Source organism: Nannospalax galili, unplaced genomic scaffold (assembly GCF_000622305.1).
Source record: "Nannospalax galili isolate Female #2095 unplaced genomic scaffold, S.galili_v1.0 scaffold100, whole genome shotgun sequence".
Lineage (NCBI taxonomy): Eukaryota > Metazoa > Chordata > Mammalia > Rodentia > Spalacidae > Nannospalax > Nannospalax galili.
Genome location: NW_008352891.1, coordinates 13,889,615 through 13,916,790, shown reverse-complemented (window position 1 = coordinate 13,916,790; position 27,176 = coordinate 13,889,615). Strand labels below are relative to the sequence as shown.

General features: G+C 45.8%; 1 protein-coding gene across 1 annotated transcript in view; it reads left to right on the top strand.

Annotated features, from left to right (window-relative positions):
* The window catches only part of Tpo (thyroid peroxidase), a 65,544-nt gene that overhangs the window by 18,837 nt on the left and 19,531 nt on the right, over window positions 1-27,176 (top strand). Inside the window, exons 6-10 of the mRNA XM_029554565.1 lie at window positions 9,530-9,659; window positions 12,014-12,220; window positions 20,225-20,734; window positions 23,445-23,703; window positions 25,205-25,375. Coding sequence (XP_029410425.1) covers window positions 9,530-9,659; window positions 12,014-12,220; window positions 20,225-20,734; window positions 23,445-23,703; window positions 25,205-25,375 — 1,277 coding nt within the window. The remainder of the gene's footprint in view (window positions 1-9,529; window positions 9,660-12,013; window positions 12,221-20,224; window positions 20,735-23,444; window positions 23,704-25,204; window positions 25,376-27,176) is intronic.

Here is a 27,176-nt window from a genome sequence, read left to right as displayed (position 1 = left end):
TTGGAGTTGAACATGACTAGAAGCTGTCATGAAGGAGGCTCTAGACCAGTGAATTGTGAACGCCTACCCCTCTGTCTGCCCCATTCTGCCACACTCCAACTACCTGACATTGCTACCACATGCTGCAGATACAGCTAGCAGAGGAGAGTTTTTCTGGTCCCTGTCTGACCCTTTTCTTTCTAAATTCATAGAACAGCATTGCCCCTTACCTAATACCTCAAGCCAGATGCTCAGACATCAACTTTGACTTCTTCAAATCTCTTGCCTGTTTCCATTGCCTCACTAAGACTATCTGCTCCCTCCCTCTAACCTCAGCTAAGTGAAGAATTTGGCCATCTGCCACAAGGCACCAGGCTCTGCATGGTCCTCCTAATTCAGTTCTTCCTTTCCTCCATTCATGCCCCCTATCATAAATGCCTCCCTCCCCTCCCCTCTTGGCTTTAGCACAAGACCTCAGTTCAGAAGACTCTCCTGGGGCATCTCACCTACCTGAGTCTAGTCAGTTGCTTCTGTCACATGATCCTGTTGCAGCATCTCCATAGCACTCATCACTGCTACATTACTTTCTTCATGTTTCTCATGGTTTAACTATTACCCTTACCTTCTCCCAATCCTTCACCCCTAGATTATGGGATCCATAACCCAGTCTTGTCTCGATATACTGCTATATGACAGGCTGGATAGGGATAAATGAATATCCAGGGACGTGGAACAAAGGTGTGTAAGGGCACTATCTGGGAAAACAAGCCCCTTGGTGCATGGCATATTCAAAAATTACCTTTGGGGTTGAGTTTCTTCTCAGTTGCCAGCAGATGCCAGCCCTTTCTTGGGTTCTTCCAGCCCTCCCAAGGGACCTTTGCTGTTAGGCTATTTCCAGCAGGTATCATTCCACATGTACTGAATGGTCTCACTTATGCTGCTTTGGGCTGTTAAATCCAAGGTACTGATGTGATCACACCCACATCATTTCTTACTCTTTAGCTAGACATGTTCCTCTTACCAGGATTCTGGCTGCCTCTATCAGCATCTGCTTCTGCGGTCTCCACATTTCAGATGAGGGCAGTTCTCTCTGGAATAACTGTGCTGAGTTCAGCAGTATAGGCCCCAGTTGCCCACTTGTCACTTGCCCAGGCAATAGCAGGATTCTTTCTTCTTGGGATGCTCCTTCCAGGATTTCCAGTTTCAGGCTCACATGGAGCACTTCAGCCTCTGTCTCTGTAGCCTGTGCTGATCTTGTGTCTCTCCACAGTGTATCCAGCCTCTGGTCACATTTCTGCAGCCTGGTTTTTCTCCAGTCCACCGTTTGGAGGGGGAGAGTCCCCTCTCTGGAAATTCCTGCTGGCCTTGACCCAAGCTTCACAGTGCCACTGGGCACCAGGTTCACATTGCCCCTGACTCTGGAGAGCTCGCCTAGTGTATTCTCTTGGTTTTCAGCTCATGTCTCTTGTAGGAATGCAATAATCCCGCTGCTTACTATCTTGACTTTCTCTCACTAGGCCAAACTGAGGGTTCTTGGCTTCCTTTCCCGTTGCTATGATAAAATGTTCTGACACAGCAACTTAAGGAAGAAAGGGTTTGTTTTACCTCACTGTTTAGAGCTATAGTCCACCATGGTGGGGGAGCCAAGGTAGCAGGATCACGGAGCAGCTGGTCACTTTTCATCCACAGTCAAGAAGCAGACAGCACGGAATGTTGCTGTTTGGCTGGTTTTCTCTACTTCCTCCAGGATTCCCTCATAGGGAATGCTTCACAGTTAAGATGGCTCTTCCCACATCAACTAAGGTAACCAACATGCTCTTCCACAGGCACTGCCAGGTGATTCTATATTCTGTCAGGTTAACAATTAACACCAACCATCAAAGGGCTTCTAATATATCATCTTAACCTGCAAGTCCCTCATTTGATACTTTTTGTGGCATTTTTAGTGGGGACTGAGCAGAGTTTTTTGTGTGTGTTTATATATATGATATTCAATGTATTTAGAAAATCTTTTACTCAATGAGTTGCATCAACACTTTACTAAGAACCACGGAACTTCATGTGTGTGTGAACTTACTGCTAGACTCTGGTAAGCAGGGGAGAAGGGATATGAAGTACACGACTGATCATATGGGTCTTAGAATCCAATGGAAACCAAGACCTCTGTGTAGGAGAGATAGCAGTAGGGTCAGATGCTAGAAGCTACATGGACCATCCCAGCAGAGGAAAATAGCCTCCTGAGAACTGGTTTTTCCACCCCAAGGAGCTAAGGACAGACGGCTGTCAGGAATGGGTAGAGCAGAGCCCCTACCCCAATCACCATTGTCCCTGACCATGGCTTTTCACCCATTTAGTTGTCAGCACTCTGGTTTTGATCGTCAGTAAGTTCTCTCTGCTCTGATTACTACTGGCTCCTAAAAAACTCCAGTCAGCTACCCCACTGCCATGACCTTCTCTTTCCTCAGAGTCAAAGCTCCTCTGAGTATCAGCCCTTCCCACTGCAGAGCTGCTTCGGTTACAGCCACTCAGCTGTAGCTGTGAGTGCAGCTGCATCCCTGGGCACTGTCTCCCCTCCCTGAATACACAGCTCTTAAATAGTGCTTACCAGGGAACTACACCACAGACATGTGTCCTAGGGAACTCAAGAACGTTTCCTGAATGCAGGAATTCTAGAAACTTCTGTGCCCAGACATGAAGTCGCACCTACCATCCAACAACATCCCTGTGGGTAGGTGTTGGAGATCTGGAGCTGGCTACTTAGAGATTTCCTAAGGCAGGACACAGTGGCTAAATTCTAAACCAGCGGACTCAATTCTCAGCCCTTTGACGTTTGCCTTTCAGGTTTGTTTCCACCCTGGGTGTGTTCTACCTGCCCACACAGGCTTTTTCTTCTACTCTCGCAGTTGTTCATTGTTGTACCCTGAGGAGAGTCAATCCAGCCATCCACCACATGTGCCCTTCAGGCCTGTCTCCTTGAGAATGCAGGTTAAATTATTCTGGGACATCCTGCCCCTCCAGCTGGGGGCCAAGAGTACACAGTTGAGTCCATGGGGCCCTTTCTAAGGTAGGACCTAGGAGAAGTGACCAGGTCACTGGGGACATCATCCTTAACAGGAATTAATGCAGTTCTGTGACCATGTCAGCACCCACAAGAATGTGTTGTTACAAAAAGAGACCAGCTCCTGAATCTCTCTGTGCGCCTGTGGTCTCTCCTCACATGTACTATTCCCTCTGCAACATCACCTACCATGCTGTGGTACAGCCAGGAGGCTTTAATATGGACCAAACCAATGGGGTGCCTGATTTTGAACTTTTAACCTCCAAAACAATGTGCTAAGTCCTATCCTCTATAAATTGCCCACCTTGGGTATTTTGATAGTGCAACAGAAATTGGAGTAGAATTGGCCTTCTGGGGCTTCCTCCCACCTTGACCCAGCTTGAAAACTGCACTTGCTGATGACCCTGGGTGATGTTCAGGCCAGGCAGGCCACAGCAGAGCTCTGTGGGTGGGATGCAGCTTAGCTGTCATTCACTGTGGCAGGTGATGCTGAGGAGCACCCAGGAACAGCAGACGTGGCATGATTCTGTTCCAGGTATCAAGAATGAACTCAAAATACTTAACTTCCTTATTTTGATAATTAGAATGAAAGTCTATAAAATTAAAATACAATTGAAAAATGAGTATATCTGTTTTATGCTCCAATCTCTGTGGAAAGAGGAAAATAAGAAACAAAATGAAAAAGAAGGACCACACAGGGGAAGTAGGGAAATACCAGGTAGGAGCCGAGGGCCCTCCCCTGCAAGTGGATGCAGGTAAGAGCAATGCTTTTGAGACCACAGCCTGGTATCCAGACCTGGCCCTCCAGGAGGCAGTATGACCCTCCTGACAAGGACGGTGACAGCTGAACCCAGGGCAGAGCAGAGTGTGCACTCCAATGCTACCTACTATGTCATGCTTGAGGCTTGGCCTCTAGGAGGGCACAGATGTGAATGTGTCCTGCCCTGTCAGCCAAGCCCACCCTCTGTAGCCCAGTGTAGTAATTACTGACTGTCACACTAAGCAACTCCAGCTTCAGCATCAAGCCAACCCTTCTTGGCCACAGGTTGGAGCAGCAGGATATCCCAGAGTAACTCACCCTGCTTTCCCAAGGAGACAGGCCTGGAGGGCCCCTGTAGTGAATAGCTGGCTGGACTCTCTTCAGGGTACAACCACATCTCAGAATTAAAGCAGAACTCAGAAAACATATGTGATGATCCTTGGTGATTTTGCCCTTCCTGGTCTTCTCAGCCCCTCGCAAGAGCTCACTGGAAGGACTCTAACCTTTGCCTATCAGGCAGGCTAACCAACTGGGCCTCCCATTCAGAGAAGATGAACCTGCACCAGTCTGCAGAAGGTGACCCCTACTAAGGGCCAGCACATCAGCTTCCTTACAGTACTGATTCTGCATTCAGTCTCCTTCTTGGGGGGACATTTTGTGTTCAATAGAGCCCAAGCACCCAGGAATAATTCTTAGGGGAAATAACAGACTCTGACAGGAAAGTTTGATAGATGTATTTCAGTTATAAGAACTTCCAACTCCATCTGCACATAGAATCTAATTTGCTGTAGAAGTGTCTGTATTCGTTTGCCTAAGAGTTGTTAACCTTTGGATCCATCTTCCAAACATATTGTGCAATGACCTAACTCCTGAGAACTGACAGCTTCAGCTGGGACCATTCCAGAAGGATTAGCTAACAGCAGGCTATGTTACTCCAGGGGGGCCTGATGACTTGTGTGCGTCTACAAACACAGTGAACAGTTCCCCTGAATGTGTCTTGTGGCACATAGTCCCAGTCACCTTAAATCCCTCACTTGTTTTTCCTTTTGTGTTTTGACCTAATTCATGAAACTGTGATACTTCTTGGAGTTTCCTAGGAAATGCTTTAACACAATCTTCTTTGGGGAAAGTCTATGCATTGGAAGTTAAGCTGCTTTAAATAATTGTTATCAATACGAGCTTGTGCAGTTTAAGTGGCACTTTAAAATTCGAAGAGGAAGATGTGGCTTAATAATGTGGAAACCAGAGACAAAAACAAAACCCCCTTGATTGGGTGGGAGATCCGTACACCCAACAAGCTCGTTAACTTTTAAGGAAAAGGAAGAGATGGCCCTGGTGTCCTATGGAGCACTGTAGACCATCACTTGGGTACCAGTGGCTCCAGAAGAGAGATTTTCAAAACTCCTGAAGAAAGTCACACTCATACCAATAATAGAAAAGCTCATTCCTCATGTGAGAGACCCCAATGTGCTTCATTGACCATGGCACTAGTAATCCCATCTCCAAGCTAGTTTAGTTTCTACCAACGCAGTAGCTCTCGCCAGAAAACCCACAGATCAGGAGCTGAGCCTCCTCAGTCTTCCAGGCCACCCTCAGGCTACTCTAGGGCTATGCTGCTAAGGTGTGCCGTGCTGTTCTGTGAGTGCCTGTGCCGTGCAAAGCAGCCACCGTCCACATCCCATGTCATTCCACCTCACTTCTGGGAAAGCCACATGAACATAGAAGAATTAAAAGGATAGCCAATCTCTCATGTGACCCAGGCCACTCCACCACTTCCTCCTGTGGCTGGGGCTGGGCCGAGAGCTGAGCAAGCACCCTGACACCTCCCAGCCTAGTAGATTCTTGCTCCCTCTCCTACTGGATATATGGGGGTTCCTTGTCAAAATTTGGAACACTGAGAAGATCACAATGCCTAAGTCCTGGTCACTGACGCTGTGGAGGAAGCACATACACGGCCCCCTGTAAAACACTTTCAGAAGTGTTTCTATTCACTCTCGCTGTCAGAGTGAATTTTGCTTGGCTGCCGTTAATCCCAGTCTAATAAAGAATAATGAGGATCAGCTGGGTATGGGGGCGCTCACCTTTAATCCGAACACTCAGGAGGCAGAGACAGGTGGATCTCTGTGAGTTCAAGGCCAGCCTGGTCTATATAGTGAGTTCTAGGCTAGCTGCTGGGGCTACAGGGAAACGCTGTCTCAAAAAGAAGAATGATGAGGCTCAATACAGTGCCATGTGTTGATTCCACCAGGGACAGAGGGTCTTTCAGCACTAGCTAATGGTGTCTCTGACCAGTCCTCCACAGCCCAAGGGTACCAGGGTAGCCAGTGGTATCCCCCACTGTCCAGCTGGGGTCCTATTGAGAATCTGGGTGACCACAGCAGCAGCTGAGTTTTCTTGAGCTCCTAAAACATCTGAGAGAACCATGGAAATATGAAAGTCAACCAGAAAAGAAACAAAGAGAAGAAATCACAGCTAGCCCGTTAAATGAATATTCTGTTAGTGAAATATTGCCTCTCTGGGTTCCCATGGAACCAGCTCCAATAAAGAGCAGCCGACTGTTACAAATGGCACAAGAGGCTGGCTGCCTTCGTGTAGCTAATGAAAAGCACTAGTGCAACACTTGCCTTTGCAAACTGAGTCACTTGTTGGGCTGGAGGTCAATGAAGTACTAACAGTGAAATCATTCCCCATTTACTGACTGTAGACCCACAAGACACCAGGCCTCCCTGGAGCATCATGGCGTGTCCCTAACTAGTCCTTCTAGAATAATCCTACTTGAAGAAGCAGACATGTAAACAACAAAGCCCCTGCCTTCTAGGGTCCTCTCAAGCTGTTCTTAGCAATGCATAGCTGTTCTCCCTCCTCAGCAGAGCATCACAGTCAGTCACACTTAGAAAATAATGACAATGTCTGTCTATCCACGAGGGTGTCAATAACAAAGTAACAAACAATTTTTGAAAATCCATATTTCCAAACACTCTAAACAATTTCCGAAATCACTTATCTGGAACCCGGTGTTGTGGCACATGCCTTTAATCCCAGCACTTGGAGGCAGAGGCAAACAGATGTCTCTGAGAGTGAGACCAGGTCTATAGAGAGAATTCTAGGCCAGCCGAGACTACAAGGAGACCTGTCTCAAAACAATCGAATAAAAAGTGACTTATCTGGAGTTTTGGAGATGGCTCAGCTGGTAAAGTGCTTGGCATGGCATGCAAGGTTGAGGAATAGAAGTAGACCCGAGTCCATGTAAATGTGGGGTGACTTTGACAGCCCACCTGGAACCCCAGGGCTCAGGAGGCAGAGACAGAATGTCTCTGGAGCAGGCTGGCTAGCCAGACCAACCAAAATGGTAAACAAGAAAACCTGCCTAAATATATATGGTGGATAGTGATAGAAGAGGACAACTGAACTCAACCTCTGACCTCTACATATATGTGTACTCTTGCATATACCTGCATACACATGTGCACCCCCCCCACATGCATACACATAAACATTCATGAGCAAAAACCACCTTATTTCCAAATAATTTTGTAGTTGTTTAAATTTTTTGGATTTATTTGTTTTCATTTTATGTGTATGAGTCTTATGCCTGCATGTATGTGAGTGCACCCATGTTATGTAGCGCCTGTGGAAGACAGAAGAGGGCATTGGATCCTCTGGAACTGGAGTTATGGGCAGCTGTTAGCCACCATTTGGGTGCTGGGATTCAAACCCCAGTCTTCTGCAAGAACAGCCAGTGCTCTTAGCTGCTGAGCCCTCTCTCCAGCCCCTATAACTCTGTATTTTAAGGACATATACATCAGATAAGAACTTTTAAAGTCAAGGGGCTGGAGAGATGACTCAGCAGTTAAGAGTACTAGTTGCTCTTACAGAGGACCCAAGTTCCGATCCCGGCACCCACATGACAGCTAATAACCATCCATAACTCCAGTTCCAGGGATATGATGTCCTCTACTGATCTCCTCGGGCACTTCACAACACAGGCACAGTTACATACATGCAGGCAATACACTCACACACATAAAATAATACATAAAAATTTTAAAAGAATTTTTACAGTCAGTATCTCAGTCATTTCTATTTCAAATTCCTTTCTCCATGACCTCTCAGTCCCTCAACAAAAGTCAACCACCCACCTCAGACTCCACAGCTTCACCCCTTACACACCTCAATAATCCCTGCCTCCCTCCTCCACAACTCACCTTAGATCACTGATCGTGTTTCCCTCTTATGAGGCAGGAGGTGGACACTCAGTTATTTCCCCTCTGCAGTAAAGGGGGCTGGAGAACTTGTGTATATAAACTTGTAGTCAAAAATAGAAGTTCAGGCTGGGCGTTGTGGCACATGCCTTTAATCCCAGCACCTGGGAGGCAGAGGCAGGCAGATCTCTGTGAGTTCAAGGCCAGCCTGGTCTACATAGTGAGTTCCAGGACAACTGGGGCTATAGGGAGACCCTGTCTCAAAAAGACTGAAAAAAAAAAAACCCAGTTCATTGTAGAAATTAAATCTGGGCTTCAAAATTCTTTATAAGCTATATGAGAAAGTGAAAATGTAATGAGCTATCATTAAAATCACTTCCTAAGCCTGGGGATGTAGCTTTGTTTGTAGAGTACTTGTCTAGCAATACATAAAGCCCTGGGTTCAATTCTCAACACCATGTAAATCTGACCTGGTAATACGTCCTTGTAATGCTTGTAACCCCAGCACTGGAGAGGTCATCTATGGCTACCTAGCGAGTTAGAAGCCAACCTGGGCTTTACAAGACTGTTTCAAAAACAAAAATCACTTTATCGATCAATCAGCAAACAATGTTAAACAAACCTTGGAAAGCACGTATTTTATCCCTAGAAACAGAGACCAGTCATTAATATTTCATTTTCTCATTTCTGGATAAGACTCCAAAATATGTCAAATGATACTTAATTACAGCCTGCCCTCTTCAGCTTAGAGGCACCATCCCAGATACCCAACTCAGAAGCAGCTTATAAAATCATTAAAGTATTGCTAAACACAGCTGTGCCTCCATTTGCACCATAAATTTATTTTTGCCAAAATATACTTTGATCAATAGAATAAAACTGCAGCTCAGTCTAAGTGCAGGAAACTCCCCTTCAGCCTTGGTGATGGAGTTCATTCTCCTTGTCAAAGCAATCAGTTCCAAAGGGCCCAATTTTATTTTTAATTCAAGAAAATGTATTAATATATGTTCCCTTGACAATCCTCTCACTTCTGAATTTAGAACATTTCAACAAGTTCCAAAGTACCCTATTTCTATCAAACATATCATCCTAATAAGCAGCTAAGACAGGGAAGTGCAAGGGTCCTGGATGGACTTATGATGTTTTGATTAAAGATGTTTAAATATAACAATATTTCAAATAGCCTGTCTGAGGACCCCAAGTGTCAGAATGACCCCATGGTATATTCTAGAAGGATGGGTCCCTTACTCTGAAGAGAAGGCCCAGGAAGGCTCCTGGGAAGGAACAATGGGAAGATACCACCAGCAGCCAGGACACCTTGAGCTATGATTCCCACTCAGGAAGAGGGCATAGGGACTTGGGTCCTGGACATCAGTTATCTTACCATTCCCCAGGGAAAGCCACTGGGAAGGCAGCTGATACGCCCCAGCTGGAGACTTCTTTAAGCCAGGGTCTTAGAAACACCATCCTCATCCAAACTTTCTTTATTCTCCCCCATCTTAAACACATGCCTCCCATTTGTTTCCACAGAGATCACCCCAGATGGGGCGCCTCTAACACAGCCTTGGCAAGATGGCTGCCTCCTGTCTACGAGGACGGCTTCAGTCAGCCGAGAGGCTGGAACCCCAACTTCCTATACCATGGCTTCCCACTGCCCTCGGTTGGTACTTACTCAGAACCTACTTCAACAGTACAGGAACTGATTTTCCATAATGTTAACATACACCCCATAGCCTTGGAGGGCACTAGGCTCCTATTGCGATCTTGTTTAATATGCTTAGGGGTTCACATAATCCCTTGTGGTTCCAAACTCCCTATGAGATAGGGGTCCGGACATGTAACACCTACAAATAAGGCTCTATCCTCACTCATCTACTGGGTGGGACAACATAGATTTAAATTCAGTGTCACCTAATATGACATCTTTCCCCTTGACAAGCATTTTAATATTCTCAAGTAATTCCTTTATTCATCAGGTAGAAGATCAGGTACAGCCAAAGACTTGTATTCATTAATCACTCATATACGCTCATTTATGTACAGGTTTTACTCCCAGAGACACATTTATTTGAGAAACACATTCATACCTAACCTATTGATCCTTTAGTACAGTGTGCACTAATTGACTTCACTGATCCATCTGGTCAAAACAAGTTCCATTTTGGCTGTGATTTGATTCCTAATGTCAGTGGGTAACCCAAGCTTTCATTTTTATGCCATATTCCATAAGAAATTCCCAAGATATAGAACAGCAGGTAATTGGCTCAGCTCAAAGAACACTAGTACCAGAAGTGAGGCGCCAACCCAGTCTGCTGTGGACTGACGCCTTCATCATTACAGAGATTACCAATGGAGTTGACCCTGGACACAGGCATTTTGCTGTCTCTTTAGTGAGAGAGTGTGAGAGTTCTCCTAAGCAGCTGGCGAGGATCAGAAGGTGTAGTTGGGAACCAAGGCTCACTGAGCAAGCTTGGTGTCCACCCTTAACTTCCCGCTAGATACTTGCCATCTGAGCCTTAAGTGTATTTATTCTGTGAAATGGGGTCAGGTTCTCTTGCTTATTTTGTGTTTGGCATTGGACCAGTTCAAATCTTGAGGCTTTCTGAACTCTGTTATGATAGTGTGATTCTACAAACCCATGTTTGCTCAGATATAATTATTTACAAAAATCCTAAGTCAAATATGTTTAAATTTAGACTGTTCGTTTCCTGCTCTTGCTCAAAAAGATTAATCCAATTTTAGTGTCCTAAGGTCACATGAATTTATGATCCTTCCGTTTTATAAATCAAAAGTCTAAGAGGAGCTTTCTTGGGCTGAAGTCAAGGTGTTACAGGACTGTGTCCTTTTAGAAGCCCTTGAAGGAAAAAAAAATCCATCTCCTTGACTTATCTAGCTTCTTATATGTGGGCAGGGTATTGAGGTTTAACCCAGGGCTTTGCACATGCTAGTCAAGTGCTGTACCACTGAGTTATGGCCTCAGCCCCATCTTTTCTGACTTCCAAAGGCTGCTCATCATTGGTTTATGGCCTCCTCCTTCAAAGCCTCCACTGTTGCATCTTTCTGTGCCTTCTAACCCAAGTCACAACTCTTTGACTGCAGTCAAGAAGGCACTCAAATTTTAAGGGCCGTTGTGACCATACTGAATTTACCTGGATACAAGGAATAACTCTGCATCTCAAGATCTTTGATATAATTACACCTTCAGGTTATACATTCTGAAATAGGCATATTTGGGGGTGTTATTCTGCCTACCAGAATCTACTCTCTGATACCCATAAGGTCATATCCATGGATCTGCCAAAGCCCCCCAAACCTACCACTGCACTGCACTGCCCAATGCCCAATCCAAATTTCACCGTCCTAAGTCACCAAAATCACATGGGAAAGACTCTGAGTGTGATCTGCCTGGGGACAAATTCCCTTCCCTCTCTCTCAAATCTGATGACCTGAGTTAAGTACCTGTACCCAGTGGTAGAAGAAGGAAATCAGCTTGTGAAACAAGGAAACTGTTTTCTTCTCCCAAGAACAGATAAAATGGTTACAACTCTCCCAGGACAGGGAGGAAGAAAAGCAGAGAAAGAAGGAGCAGATGGTCCCAAGCTGTTGGGGACATCAGCCAGGCAGCTGATCTTTAGCTGATCTATTAGGTTTCAAGCCTTGGTCAGAACCCTGCAGTTCAGGTTTGAGTCATGGGCTGTGTGACACTAATGGCTGCATGCTCCTCCCATATTCTCAACAACCTGGAAATTGATGGCTTTCTATCCCCTTGCAGATTATATGTGCTCTGAGAAGTAACCCAAAAGGCCCCAAATCACCATAAATCAGGGGCAGTTTTCCAAGTCCAGGTGTGTCTGCCTTCCAGCTCAATCTTCCTACCATGTCCATGGGGACAGGTCTTCCTGGAGTCTCCAGAGCTGTGAGAAATCACCCCACCATAAAGTTAAGACCCAAGGCCTACATTCTTGGCCACAGTGCAGCCTAACTAGGTCATGACAAGCTGGTTTCTTCATCCAGGTACGGGAGGTGACAAGGCAAATCATTCAAGTTTCAAATGAGGCTGTGACAGAAGACGACCAGTACTCTGACTTCCTGACAGTCTGGGGACAGTATATTGATCACGACATTGCTCTCACGCCACAGAGCACCAGCACTGCTGCCTTCTGGGGAGGCGTCGACTGCCAGCTGACCTGTGAGAACCAGAACCCATGCTTCCCCATTCAGGTAATTTCCCTAAACTCTTAATGTGTTACAAAACAAACAGATGGTTTTAAGAAACATCAAACAGAAAGGTCTGAAATGAAGTGCAAAGTCTCCTTCCCATGTCCTGTCCCCAGGGGTTGGCCTACATTTGCTGCTTGGACTTTCTACACACCTCTGTATACAATGTTAGTTTGTGTGTTCGAGGATTCTACACTTCCAGGCTCTGCCATCTGTGTACTCTGAAGCCATGATAAGCACCCAGCAATAACTCATATCCCTTTCTCCACATCATTTAGTCAATAGAAATTTATTTTATGGCTTATGATTCCTGTCATCCTAGCATTCTGGAGGCTGAGGCAGGAGGATTGTCATGAGTTTGTGGTCAGCCTGAAGTATATTAAGAGTTTCAGGCCACACTCAACTACAGAGACCTTGTCTCAAAAAAACAAAACACAAAATTCTATCACAGGTATGATTATAGCATATTTAATGAATACCCCTAATAATGAGGATCTCAATAGTCTTTAGTATTCTTATTTTGCCATCACAAATAAGGAAGCAAAGAACATACCTGGGCCTAAGTCCTCACCCACATGTGCTTATGCAATGAGGAGTCACTAGGTATAAAACTCCTAGATCACTAGCAGACACTCTTGAAGTGTTAACGGACATTACAGGTTGCTGACCATGAAGGCTCCTCTGATTTCCTCTCATACAGCAAGGAAAGAAGAAATCCAGGTAAGGGTTTAAATTGCTTCTCTGTGGAAAACAGCTTTGTAGCTCACTGAACCCATTTTCTAGGTCAGCGAACAGATTGAGGTTGGTCTTCACTAATACCAGATAAACCTCTACTGGGTAGCTCCTCTGTGCTCACTGTGCTCTGGCCTGGCAAGGCCTTACACAAGAACCAGCAGTTACAACACCTTGGGCATCTGCAGAGGAGCCCCATTGGCAAGACACAAATACAACTCACCAAAGAAGAATCTGGGGAACAGAGGGAACAAAGCATGATGTGCTCACCCAGTCCCTGGCTGAGGGGGTTGTCACTGCTCCACAGAGGCCTCTCATTGGACGTCCCTGGAGCTTCCTTAGCTGCACAGGCCTCCTGCTCAGAGTGCTTTGCAGCAACCTGGGAACTCAGTTGTCTCCTCTCCACAATCAGGCCTGCCCAGTCTCTTCTTGACATAAGACCCATATCCCTGGCATGGAAGGGTCTGTCAGGCAAAGCCTCTGTGTACATCTCAGAGGGTCTACACCAGAATCTGCAGAGTTGTGTTAGGTAGCTCAATGAGACTACTTTAGTTGATTATGAATGCAGGTCTTATGAGGGTTGTGAGGCAGAGGTACAACTTATTTTTCTAAATTGGCTTAGAATACTCTACTTTCACACTGACCAAAGTGTGACCTTCATGGAATGTGGAGCTGCCACGTTTATCATTGTGTCAGACACTTTTGTCTCTATGACAGAGTATCTGGTGAAAGAAAATTTAAAGGAGGAAAATTTATTTTGGCCCAGGTTTAGAGGTTTCTGCCCATGATCAGCCAACTCCATTGGTTTTAGACCCATAGCAAGGCAGGAACATCGTGGAAGAAGGTCACGCTGGATCAACACTGGTCACCTCTTGCCATCCAGGAAGGAGAGACAGGAAGGGGATGGGGATGAAGTTCTCCAAGCAGGCCCCAGCTCCTAAGAGCTCATTCATTCAACTATTATGTCATCATAGTAGATTACACCAGCATGGCTCCATCACCTCCCAACATTGCCATCTGGGAATCAGGATGCTTTATACCAAACTATAGTACTTACCTTGGCCTCTGGCTCCCACTGTTGTCTAATTACTGAGCTCTAGATTTTGGGTTAATGATCAGTGATACAATGGTCCTCACTGCTGTTTTTATAACATTATTAAGGCTCTTTTTCATATCGTTAGTTCATGTAAATTTAGAATTAGCTTGTTAAGCTCTATGAAAAGCCCTTATTAGGATTTTGAATGAGATGACTCCTGTTTATGGGTGAGTTTAGACTTTTGTGTTTGTCTTACCCTGAACCTTCCTTTCCAACAAGATATCTTTCAACTTATTTTTTAAATTTATATTATGTGTATGAGTGTTTTGCCCACATGTGTGTAAGTGTAGTGACCACAGAGGTCAGAAGAGGGCATCAGATCCCCTGGAACTGGAATTATGGATGGTTGTTAGCTGCCATGTGGGTGCTAGGAATCAAACCTGGGCCTTGTGGAAGAGCAGCCAGTGCTCTTAACCACTGAACCATCTTTCCAGCCCCACATCTTTCAACTTATTGAATCCTTCACATTCTAGCTTGTGTTGCTTTGTCTGTTAATGTTACACACATATTTAACAGATATGAGTTTTACTGCTATAGTAAGTAAAGCCCTGTTCAACTACATTTTTTTTTAATTTTATGTGTATGAGTGTATTGGCTGCATGTATGTGAGTGCACCCGTGTCGTGCAATGTCGTGGAGGTCAGAAGAGGGCTTTGGATTTCCCTGGAACTGGAATTAAGGACGGTTTGTAGCCGCCATGTGGGTGCTGGGAATCAAACCCAGGTCCTCTGCAAGGGCAGTCAGTGCTCTTAACCACTGAGCCATCCCTCCAGCCCTCAACTATATTTTTAATTGGTCATTTATTAGTCAGGAAACAATTTTTTGAAATGCTGTTATTAAACTTAACCAGTTTATCAAAGTTCATTCATCTCAACAGCCTGTTCAGGTTATATATAAGGATTATATTGGGATTAGGGGGCGGCAATAATTGTATCTTCTCCTTTCTTTCCAATATGAAACTTCACTGCATACTGACACAGACTCAGTGGACACTTGTAACTGGTGAAATATCAGCCCTTGGACTATGTCCTCCTGACAATGAAGTGGTTCTAACCTCTCACTAAGCGCTGAATTGGTTATAAACTTCTGCTAGATAAATTCAGTCAGATAAAGATAATTGTTTTTCGGGCTGGAGAGATGGCTCAGCGGTTAAGAGCACTGACTGCTCTTGTAGAGGACCCAGGTTCGATTCCCAGCACCCACATGGCAGCTACAAACCGTCCTTGACTCCAGTTCCAGAGGAATCCGAAGCCCTCTTCTGACCTCTGCAGCATTGCATGACATGGGTGCACTCACATACATGCAGGCAATACACTCATACACATAAAATAAAAATAATAAATAAAAATTTGTTTTTAAAAGATATTTTTTTTTCATCTGTAATTTTACAAGACTCTTTATTAAATGTGTGAGTTGGGGATTTTCCTGCTGCTTTCCCATACCCATTAAGGAGACGGCAGAATTCCTTCTTTCCTCCATCGTAATGAATTACTACTGGGAGATTTTCTAACATTGAGTCATCTTCGTGTTATTGCAAGGCCTCTTTGGCTGTAGTGTAGATCGTAATCTGTTGTTATTCTGAATTTACTGACATTTTGCCTGGAGTTTACAGACCTCTTCTCCAGTGATATGACTCTATGGCTTCCATTTCTTTAGCTGAGCTTTTTTTCCAGTGGATTTTATGGATATTTTGATCACGAAAGAATCGAGGATCACCCACTCTCCCATACTCAGGATTAGTTCGTGTAAAAATGGACTGTTTCCCGAAGTGTTAACAGGTTTATTTGTGATGCTGGGTCTGTCAGTCTTAGGATGTTTGTTTACTGGCGAAACTTACCTGTGGCTGTGTTTGGTCCTGGTAAACTTGGGGATGATTGGCCTGGGGCTGAGCACTAGTTCTACTCAGTCTGTTGAGGTCTGTAAAACTTTATTCATCCGTTCTGTTACCATTACATTGTTCCTTTTCACATAGTTCACATTTCTCATCTCCTTCTGGTGAAAGCTAGTTGAGTTAGTTTCAACAGCTCTTACTTTTTGACATGAAGTTGAGACTATAAATTTTCCTATGAGTCCCTCCCCCTTTTAGCCTTATAACACAATTTTTTCTTATGAATACAGTCTCACATTAATAAGTAAATCAGAAACAATATATGCCTTGTCTTTACATGTTCTTTGCCTCCCTCCCAGGTTCCTGCTCATTTTTCTTTATGTTTTGGTAATTTGCTTTGTTCTGTGAAGTATTTATTCACATCCTTTGTCTAGTTTTCTATTATTTAATGTTTTGTGTTCATTTTAATTGCCCTTTCTACACCATACATAGTATCTTTTTCTTCTCCTTTTTAATTTTTTCAACATGTTTTCTACTTTTTCATTAATATAATGGCTCTTACCCTAAAGCAGTTTTGTAGCCCAGCCCCATTGGTGTTGCCAGATTCTAGAGTCAGTCTTAGTGATTCTTTGCTCCCAAGTTATAAAAGCAGCTGCTCAAAAGTGCTGTGGTGTGGGAGCTCCCTCCTCTTGCACGGTGTAGACTGAGAGCGTGTTTTCATCCTTATCCATGTGACTAACAAGATGGTTCAGCTTCCTTCTCCCAAGAGTCTAGACAATACTTTGCCAAGAAAAACAGACCTCAGTTTCCAGTTCTCCATTATAGTTCATGAGAGGCCGATCTAGTCCTGGTGCCTCCTGTGCTGTCGTGACACATGGCCTAATGGCATTATCTGCCACCTGTAAGGCCAACCCTTTCTGATACTCTTTCCATAGTTGATAAAAGTAAGAACTTTAAGATTAATTTATCCATTTCAATGATCCTAACTGGAATTTCATTTGACGTTTCTTTGGAAAGAAATAAACTCTTTAACAGATTTTCTTTGAATTTTAGTATAATTCCTCATTGCATATCATATACTTGCTATTAAATTTACAGCATTATGATGGGCTCTGCTGTTATAATTGTTATGAAAAGAATTTTATGAGTACTGTTTTTAAAGGAAAAAAAGAAACAATGAAAAAACAACTTTTTCTTTACTCATGGGTTGAAGCTAACTTTTCCAGAAATGGCAGTGACTTAATGGAATTGTGGGATGTTCTAGGCAACTTACATATCATTAAACAGAAGATAGAATTTCATCACATTTTAATCTTACTTCCTCTTTTAGTGGTTTTGCCAATTTGGCCTACCTGAGTTATTAAAATGTCTGAGGCAATACTGAGTAATAATGAAAGTATCTCCACTCAGCTCTAAATTGTAAGAAACGCTTTTGTTTTCACTTTCAAGATGTTATTTGCTGTTTCCCCACTGTAAAGTTATTTAACTACATTCTGTTTTACTTTTATCTAATCAGGAATTTCACTGTTGCATTTTTAAGTACTCATTGACATTAAATTTTCATCCTTTAATTTTTTTTGAGACAAAAATCAAACCAACAAACCTGTATTGGTTATTTTTGTAACACACCTGGCAGAAACAATGTGAAGAAAGGTTCACTCCGTTCACAGTTTCAGTGGGATTTCATGTTAGGAAATGCAGAGAACAGCCCCAGCTGTGTGGCCTGAGGGTGAGGTGGCTGCTTGCTCACATAGCAGGGACAGGAAACAGCAAAACCAGACAGAATTTGCAGTGGATAGAATCATCAACATCTTGCCCCCAGTGATCTACTTCTGCCAGCCGGGCCCCATCTCTCATATACTCCACAGCCTTCAAAATATCCCCAGAACCTGTGGACCAAAGGATCCAGAACATTAACCTATGGTGGGAATGTCAGATTCAAACCATGACAGTCTCCTTATATAGCTCAGACTAGAAGTTGTGACCCTCCTGCCCCAGCCTCTTTGTTCTGGGATTAAAAGTGAGCCCATCACACCAGCTTTCCTTTAATTTGTTATCCTGGCTAACAGAATTCTGTTCTCTAACACTGAGTCATTCTTGGAATAAATCTTACTTGACCGCAGTGTATTGCTCCTTGACTCACAACACTTTGTGATTTTTATTATGCTATTGGCGGGGAGGTGATCTGCATGTGCCGCCTTTGTAGTCTTGCTTTTCTGGATGTGTCAGATAAAATGGCTCTGTTCTCTACTCTCTTCTGACTCTCATATTCCAGGTCTAAGCAGGACTGGAATCAACTGTCCTTTAGAGAATTGATAGACGTTACCTGAAAAATGCCATTGTACCTTGTGACTCTATCAGAGTGGAGCTTCTGGTCACTATACCAATCTCTTCTGTGGTGATCATGATTGTCCATTTCAGTTTTCCTTTTCTTCTTGGCACAGACTTGGCTATTTCTATTTTTTCATTTGCTATTGATTTTCATGTATGCTATCATGAAATTAGAAAGAGTAGTAGTTTTTTTAATTCTTGTTTCCCAACTCTGTTCTTATTCCAAACTATATGTCACTTTATGCCCTTTCTGTATTCCCCCGAGTTTCTGAAGTCTTAAGTGTTTCCTTCCTTTCTACCATATTTTTCCCAACATTTAATTAATTTTAACTTTGATATTTGTCAATTTACTTTCCATATTTACTTTTGCTTCATTTCTTTGTTCTTTATGTTCCTTTTGTTATTGTTTGGTTTTTTGAGACAAGGTCCAGCTGGAACTCACTAGGTAGACCAGGTTGACCTTGATCTCACAGATATGCCTGTCTCTGCCTCCAGAGTGCTGGGATTAAAGACATGCACCACTGCATCTGTCTTGTTCTAAGATAACTACTTAGCTCTTTTGTAGTTATTTTAGTGAAAACCACTTAAAGATCTGGTTTGTTTGTTCTGTGTGGAGATTGCTATTCTGTTGGGATTTGATTTTCCATCTGAAAAGATTTTAATTTCTTATTTAATTAGTTCTTGAACCATTGATAATCTGGAAGTTCCATCACTTTTCATTATTTATAATTTTATTACTGTTTATGTTCTTAAGATTCATTCCTGTTTCTTACCAACTCTTGGGTGGCTAGGTGTATGTCATCGAAGAGTTCATCTGTGTGACTAGAGAGTGCTTTCTGTGAGGGCATACTCTATGTGATATGAAGGCATACTATGTGATCTGGGGGCATACTCAGTATGATATGAGCGTATACCGTGTGATCTGAAGGGTGCGCTCTGACGTGTGCACTGATCTGGTCTCTAGGCTTCTTGCACATCCTGATTCATTTTAGCTGTTAACGTTTCCTGTCTCCCTGGTGGCCACTTGCCGTCTTTGAACTCCAGCCCCATTGTGGCCATCCTTCAGAGGTTCCCAGTGGAAATTCTTTGGTGCAGATCTGCCTTGCCTCCTCATCACCAGGACAAACTCCATCTTCCAGGTCTGCTTTCTTCACTGTTTAGGGTTTATAGAGTCCAAAGAATCCCAGAACTCTCCTATACCAGATACAGCCTGGCCAGGTGGGACTGCCTGTCCTTTGTTTTCCGGCGTGATGCCATCTGGTTGCCCATGTAGGCAGGGGATGAGGGGAGTCTAAACTAATTTTTAACACTCTTGAGAAGAGTCTTGATAAGAATCTCCTCCTACTGGAGACTGCAGCAGCCTCTATTATCATGTGACTTCAGCCCAGGACTCTGCCCTCTCTGCCATAGGCATATACACTACAGAACAGGGCTCAAGATGCTGCAGCTTCCAGGAGGTAGGCCAGCCCTGGTGTAGGGCAGTTCTTGCCACCCTCACAAGAAAAATATGCCTGCCCGGGACATGCACTTTGGGTAGCTCCCAGAGCTGGTTCACAACCTGCATCTGGCCTAGCACAGCAGGTGTTGGATCTCCATGCTAGAGGCAGGAAACTGAGTGGATCCAGTCAGATTTAGAGCCCTCCTCAGTGGTGCTCCCCCTGTCACTCAGTGACTGTTCATATCACAAGGGAGGAGAGTTGGGTTCCATCCAGAGTCAGAAAATGGGCCATGGAAGCTGGGATTCCATGGGGCTTGCTTCAGGCCTGAGACAGTCGGGGCTTGAATGGTCCCAAAGATTCAGAGCTGCCCCGGGAGGTGCTGACAGGTGCCTAGAATTGGGGATTTTATCTGACAAACTTTGCCTCTCTCTCTCTCCTGGGTGAGTGCTGGCTGGACAGATCCCCACAGACGCAGGCCTGGATGGGTTGGAAAATTTCAGTGTGCTGGGCCGCCATCCCTGTAGCAATGCCTTAGATAGGTCCCAAGAACCCAAGGTGATGTAGAGCTTCCCTCTACCGCAGCTTCCTGGGAACTCCTCGAGGACCACGTGCCTGCCCTTCTACCGCTCCTCTGCTGCCTGTGGCACCGGGGACCACAGCGCGCTCTTCGGTAACCTGTCTGTGGCCAATCCACGGCAGCAGATGAACAGCTTGACCTCCTTTCTGGATGCATCCACGGTGTACGGCAGCTCCCCCGCTTCTGAGAAGATGCTGCGCAACTGGAGCAGCGCGGAGGGGCAGCTCCGAGTCAACACGCAGCACCGCGATGCCGACCGCGCCTACCTGCCCTTCATGCCTCTGCGCGCGACCACCTCCTGCGCGCCGGATCCCCGCACCACGATGGCCCACAGCACCCCCTGCTTCCTGGCTGGCGATGGCCGCGCCAGCGAGGTCCCCTCCCTGGCCGCCGTGCACACGCTGTGGCTGCGTGAGCACAACCGTCTGGCCGCAGCGTTCAAGGCCCTCAACGCGCACTGGAGCGCAGACACCGCTTACCAAGAGGCTCGTAAGGTGGTGGGCGCCTTACACCAGGTGCGCGCCTCAGCCCGGAGCAGTGTGCAGGGGACAAGGACATGTGGGTGCCCGAGGGTGTGTCCGCGAGGCCAGCATGGGTGCCCCCGGGTTGTGTTGGGTAAAGTCACTATGAGCTTCCCAATAACTTCCAGCTGGGTGACCATACCTCGCCAATGGCGTCTGGCAGGGACAACCATGCTCTCCCCCAATGACTTCCATCACTCTGGGCTACTCAAGTGGGGACCTCCCAGGTACAGTATCACTGAGGGTACCCCTAGTGGGTGTGAGCAGAGTGCCTATTGTGCCACAGGTCTCCTCCATGGTTCCTTTGTCCCGGTTCTGCATCCCCCAGAGTGGCCACTGGGCCACAGACCAAATGCAGTCCCAACTGTGCCCAGCAGTAAAAGTTTCCTTCACTGGCTGCTGCCTGGTGCCTGCAACCTGTATAGTGCATCACAGGATAAAACTGCCACGTGAAGTGCGTGCACTGCAGGATTCTGACATCTTTGTGCTTTGGAAATAATGGAGAACCTGGTCATTCTGTCTAGTTAAACTAAGAGTCAGTTTTAAGCCTTCATTTTATTTATGAAGATTCTTTTTAATACTGAATCAGAGGCTCTTGGAGATTCCAGGTGTCTCAGATCCAGATTCCAGAGGAATCCCCTGTGTAAAGTTGCAGGGGAAAATTTAAAAAAAAAATGCAACACTGACTCCACAGTCCCCCTGGGTGGTTAAAGAGTGAGCTGTTTAAGTACTTACTCTCCTCAGGTGTCAGCTTCCCCAGGTCCTGTGGTGGACACCTGGCATCATCTCTATGCCCTCATAGAGACCTCAATCCTGCCTATCAGATAAGGAAATGGACCTTGTCCTCCTGTACACAGCTGTGCAGCTGCAAGAGGCAGCCCCAAAGAGCACCTGCCCAACCTAGCTCAGGCAACTGAGGACCAGACCCCAGGGTCCTGAAATCCCTGAATGAAGCATCAGCCTTTGAGTTGCTGGGATGGGGGATCTGAGCATCCATAGGACAGAACAGGCAGCAGTAAGGACTTGATGCTTTTTATCAGTCAGTCCACAAGTGTATAAACACTTCAGGGTCTGTGTGCACATTGAGGGGATGACAGCACTGGTTAAGGAGTTATGTGTATATCTGTGTACACTGTGTGTAGTGTATGTGTGCTTTGTGCATCTCGGTGTGTCTGTGTGGGTGAATTGTGCTATATGTCTGTGCTGTGTGTGTTAATGAATTGTATTTGTGTGTGTGTGTATGCATATCCATATGTCTGTGTGTGTCTGTGATACTGGGTTGGATAAGAAAGTAGGAAGGAGATACGCAAAGGTCTAAAATTGAGGTTTACCATAAACACCGAGTGCAAAGTGCATCACTAGGTAGCTATCACCTTGCTTGGCAGGCATTTGTTAACAGATTATTGCCATGGATAAATAGTAATCACATCAGCATCTGTGAGAGCAGAACTGCAGCAGGATTGTATAGTAGCTTACGACATGACCAGTAATCCTGCAGTCCTGTCATTGTCAAGCAGCTGGCCAGACACTATGTGACTTCCTTGTGTGAAGTGGGATGTCAGTTCACCAGCAGAGGAGCAATGTCAACAGGAGGCTGGCTCCATGCTCCACAAGGCAGGCTACTTTCCCCTGTGCCAGGAAGTAAATTCCTGATGGTTCTTATTCCCTGATCTTGATCTCCAGGGTTGGCCAATGGTGGATTTCAGTTTGTTTTGTTACCCCTTCCCTGAACATAAACTCCACAGGGACAGGGACTTAGTTCTGGTTGTTTCATTCTTTTAGAACATACCACATAAAGTAGGTACCTCATGTCTATGTACTGAGTTTCTACAGAGGTAGAAGTCTCAGGAATAATCCAAAAAGCCCCACTGCCTGCTGCCTCCTCCAGAGCTGGTTAGCCCACACTCTAAGTGGTGGCCAGTCAGTCAGGAAAGGTCCAAAGGGCAGTGGTGTACAAATCTAGAACTGAACATTCACATGTCCAGGAAGGTATGTCCATCCTCGTATCTCTGAACAGGATACCGACTTGACTCTACAGTGTACAAGCCAGCCTGATCAGCAGGAGTTTTCTCCTTCCATTCTGGCTGGTTGGAAACAGTGCAATGACCCAGGACCCTGATTCTCAGTGTCTCTCCTTTGTGAAGTTCTGTGTTATCGAGGGTATGTTATTTGATGTTTCCCTGTATAAGGCCCTGTAATTGTAGACTAGAGGGTTTAACTCTGCATATCTAAGGATCTCAGCTGACCTGAACATGTGTTCAGTAGCCTATTCTCAGTAATAAGGGCCACAATAGACTGGACAGGTGCTCTTGAATTTCTATACTACCTTCCTCAACTTGGTGTCTCTTCTCTACTTGTATTTTATTAAACATACCTGTGGGTTGTGCCCTCACCTGATGGGCATGTCCCTTTCCATTATCTGTTCTTGCACCTGTGGGCTGTGCCCTCACCTGGAGGGCATGTTCCTTCCTGTACCTCTGATTGCAGCACAGACTGTGTCCTTGCCTGGTGGACTTTTCCCCTCCTGTACCTGTGCCTGAAGCTGTGGGCTGTGTCCCTACATGACAGGCCTGCCTGTCCTGCAATGCTCTGCCACAGGGATGTTCAGGAAAACTTCCTCCCTACTGCTATGGGCTCTAACCTTCAGTTGGCCAACAGGCAGCCCTGGCCTTTGCTCAGAGTTCACCTGTCTCCCTCTCTGCAGATCATCACCATGCGGGATTACATCCCTAGGATCCTGGGTCCCGAAGCCTTCAGGCAGTACGTGGGCCCCTATGAAGGCTATGACCCCACTGTGAACCCCACTGTGTCCAACATCTTCTCCACGGCTGCCTTCCGCTTTGGCCATGCCACTGTCCACCCTCTGGTAAGACGGCTGGACACTAACTTCCAGGACCACACAGGCTTCCCCAGGCTGCAACTGCATGATGTTTTCTTCAGGCCTTGGAGGCTCATCCAGGAAGGTATGTCCATCTTCGTCACTCTGGACAGGATACCGACTTGATCCTACAGCGTACACGCCAGCCTGATTAGCAGGAGCCTTCTCCTTCCATGCTGATTGGTTAGGCTGATGCCATCTAATTTATCAGCATTTAGGAGGAACTAAATGTGTACAAAGTCTTTTTCATGTGTGTATATGTGTGCTGTGTGTATGTGTTCTTGTGGCAGGGTGGAGTGCACACGTGTGTGTGAATCGAGCCTAGAGGACAACAGATATCATCCTCAGGAAAGCTATCCATCTCCTTTCAGATAGGGGGTCTCATTGACTAGGAGCTCACAATTTAAGCTAGACTGGATGTCCAGGGAGCCCTGGAATCATCCTGTTGTTGCCTCCGCAGTGCCAGAATTACAAATAGACATCATTTTAACCTTCATTTTTTTTCATCTGGGTTCTGGGGATCAAACTCAAATTAAATTGCAATCAATTTACTGACTGAGCCACCCTTGCTATGTAGTATTCAAAGCTGTTTAAAACTGTTCATGAGAAATGCCTGGGCTCCTATCTGAAGCTCTTCATTGCTCAGGGTAAATTATCAGGTGTAGGGAGCTCTCCTTGTACTGGCAGACCAAGAAGCTGGTACCCTCATGATCCTGCCTTGTGAATGGCACTGTCATTCCTTCATCAGCACGCACCTTACCTGCTCTCTGGTGAGAACAGCACCATGAGATGTAGGATGCTGGCATTTCCTAGAAAACATTTTAGTTCTCTGGTTCTGCCCTGCATGGTCATTTTCATGCTTCCCTACCTTTTTCTTTCCTCCAGGTTCTTCTTGTCCATCTGGTAGTTTCTGGGCTATCTCAAAAATAGGTACAGGTGGAGGTAGAAACAATGGCAGCTGAAAGTATGCTCCCTCACCCCGATGAACAAACTGCTTTTATACGGATCATTAAGAGAACAGTTTGGGGGTCTCCTCAGGTCACCACACAGAGGTCAAAGCACATTGTGAGTGCCATTTGCCTTTGAGGGGACACCTAAGCAAATGGCCCCTTAGTGAACTCTGGGAACTGGCTGGTCTGCTTTCATTAAGGGCTTCTGTGAGGATGACCCAGGCCTTAGCAAGTGATTGAGCAAGGTCCATGGGATCAAACAGCTCACCAGATCAAGCCACGTGTTAATGTTCCAGATACTAGAGACCAGGAAACGCTTCCTTAGACTCTAAAGTTTCTGCTGCTTTAGCAGAAAAATGCTAAATTCAATAATGAGGCCCCATCCATATTGAGTCCCTATGGTGCTGAAGGTTTGCCCTGTACACGTGGTATGGCCAGCCTGAGCACCAGCTCTGTGGGAAATCCACCACCAAGGATGGTGTCCTAGGGAACCTGGAAAACTTTGGAATTGCATAAGATGATTTGTGAAGCTGCACAGGTGTTTGCTAAGAATAATCATATTTTGTAACTGAGAATCCATCCCTTGTCACCAGAAATCAGCAGGGGCCTCTTTGACGTCCATGTGATGTTTTCCAGGTGGTTTGGATCCAATAGTCAGAGGACTTCTGGCAAGACCAGCCAAACTGCAGGTTCAGGAGCAGCTGATGAATGAGGAGCTGACCGAGAAGCTCTTTGTGTTGTCCAGTGCAGGCACCTTGGATCTGGCCTCACTAAACCTACAGCGGGGCCGGGACCATGGCCTGCCAGGTCTGTTGGGTCACCTCAGTGTGTGCTGAAAGACTAGCTCGGTTAGCATCTGATACAAAGTGAAATCCGCCCACAAATCTGTTGCATTGCCAGCTTCTAAGCAGTGGGTTGTTTGAATGAGGTTTTGCTATGTAGCCCCGATCTGCTTCAAACTCATGATCCTTGTTCTTTGAGCCTCTCAAGCAGCTAGGATTGCAGGTGTATACCACCAGTCCCACATCTAACAATGGACTTTTAACTCTGACTCATTCACTCAAGAGGTTTCTTCTAGCTTTTCTCAGGAAGTAGAAAGCCCCTCAAAGGACACTGGGTCTCCCAGACAGGTGAAACTGGAGTGATGGATACAGCTTTGGTAGGACATCCACAGGCAGATTTTGGAGACCAGTGCCTGATTTTCAAGGAAGCTGCAAGTGTTAGACTCTGCTGCCTCTCTCTTCTCCTAGTCCCAGAACAACAGAGAGTACCCTGCCTTCAGAGCTGCCCCTAACTAGTCCATTTGACCTGGCTTAGTGTGAAGCTGACTGCCCTTTTCAGGCCAGGCAACACCCTGGGCTGCCTTCTCACCTGTCTCCTGTCTTCCCTACCCCTGGCCTCAGGCTCCTCCCCACCCCCTGCAGTCCCTGTCACCTCCACCCTCTGAGGCCATCCTTGGTCATCTAGCCCACTATTGCATTACTGTCCTGGGTTCCTGTGTAGTACAGCTGTCTGATCAACGTGTAGGACCTGCCCAAGATCCATTCCCTGATCCCACACCTGAGGGGTAGACTGACTCCCCATGTGCTCTGTAAGTTCCATGAGAATATTTATCTCTTCCTGTGATTTGTGTTTGGGAGGTCTTTCCTGGTATGTTTGGGATGCTTGTATGCCCCCAGAGGCAAGTCCCACTCTGCCAGGGACATCCAACTGTAGAGCTACAGAGCCTCTCCTGGGAGGCTACATGGAGCCCTCACCACCTAAGTCTATGGGATAGCAAGATTCTCAGGAACTGCTGCATTGGTGCTGTATTACTTACTTTTCTGTGGCTGTGATAAAACACCATGACCGACTTATAGAAGGGAGAGTTTATTTGGGCTTACAGTTCCAGAGAGATAAGAGTCCATCATGGCCGTGAGGCCAAGCAGCCTCACACAGAGGTGACTGCAGCAGAAAGCTGAGTGTTCACATCTTCAAGCATGCATCCCAGGAGGCAGAGTGAGGGCAAACTGGAAGAGGGGTGAGACTATGAATTCTCAAAGCCCACCCCCAGTGACTGCTTCTTCCAGCAAGGCCAGCAACTCCTGAACCTTCACAAGCAGCACTACCAACTGGAGCCAAGTATTCACATACCTGAGCCTCTGGGGAGCTTTTCTCATTCAAACCACTCAGGTGACTTATCAAACCCAGTGGTTCATTCACAGGGTCAGTGGCCAGTATCCTCTGCCTTGTGTCCATGCAGCAGAAATGGCCCAAGGTGCCATAACCTTCGTTGCTCTTCTCGAGGTCTGACTTCACATCTTCAAGCATGCATCCCAGGAGGCAGAGTGAGGGCAAACTGGAAGAGGGGTGAGACTATGAATTCTCAAAGCCCACCCCCAGTGACTGCTTCTTCCAGCAAGGCCAGCAACTCCTGAACCTTCACAAGCAGCACTACCAACTGGAGCCAAGTATTCACATACCTGAACCTCTGGGGAGCATTTCTCATTCAAACCACTCAGGTGACTTATCAAACCCAGTGGTTCACTCACAGGGTCAGTGGCCAGTATCCTCTGCCTTGTGTCCATGCAGCAGAAATGGCCCAAGGTGCCATAACCTTCGTTGCTCT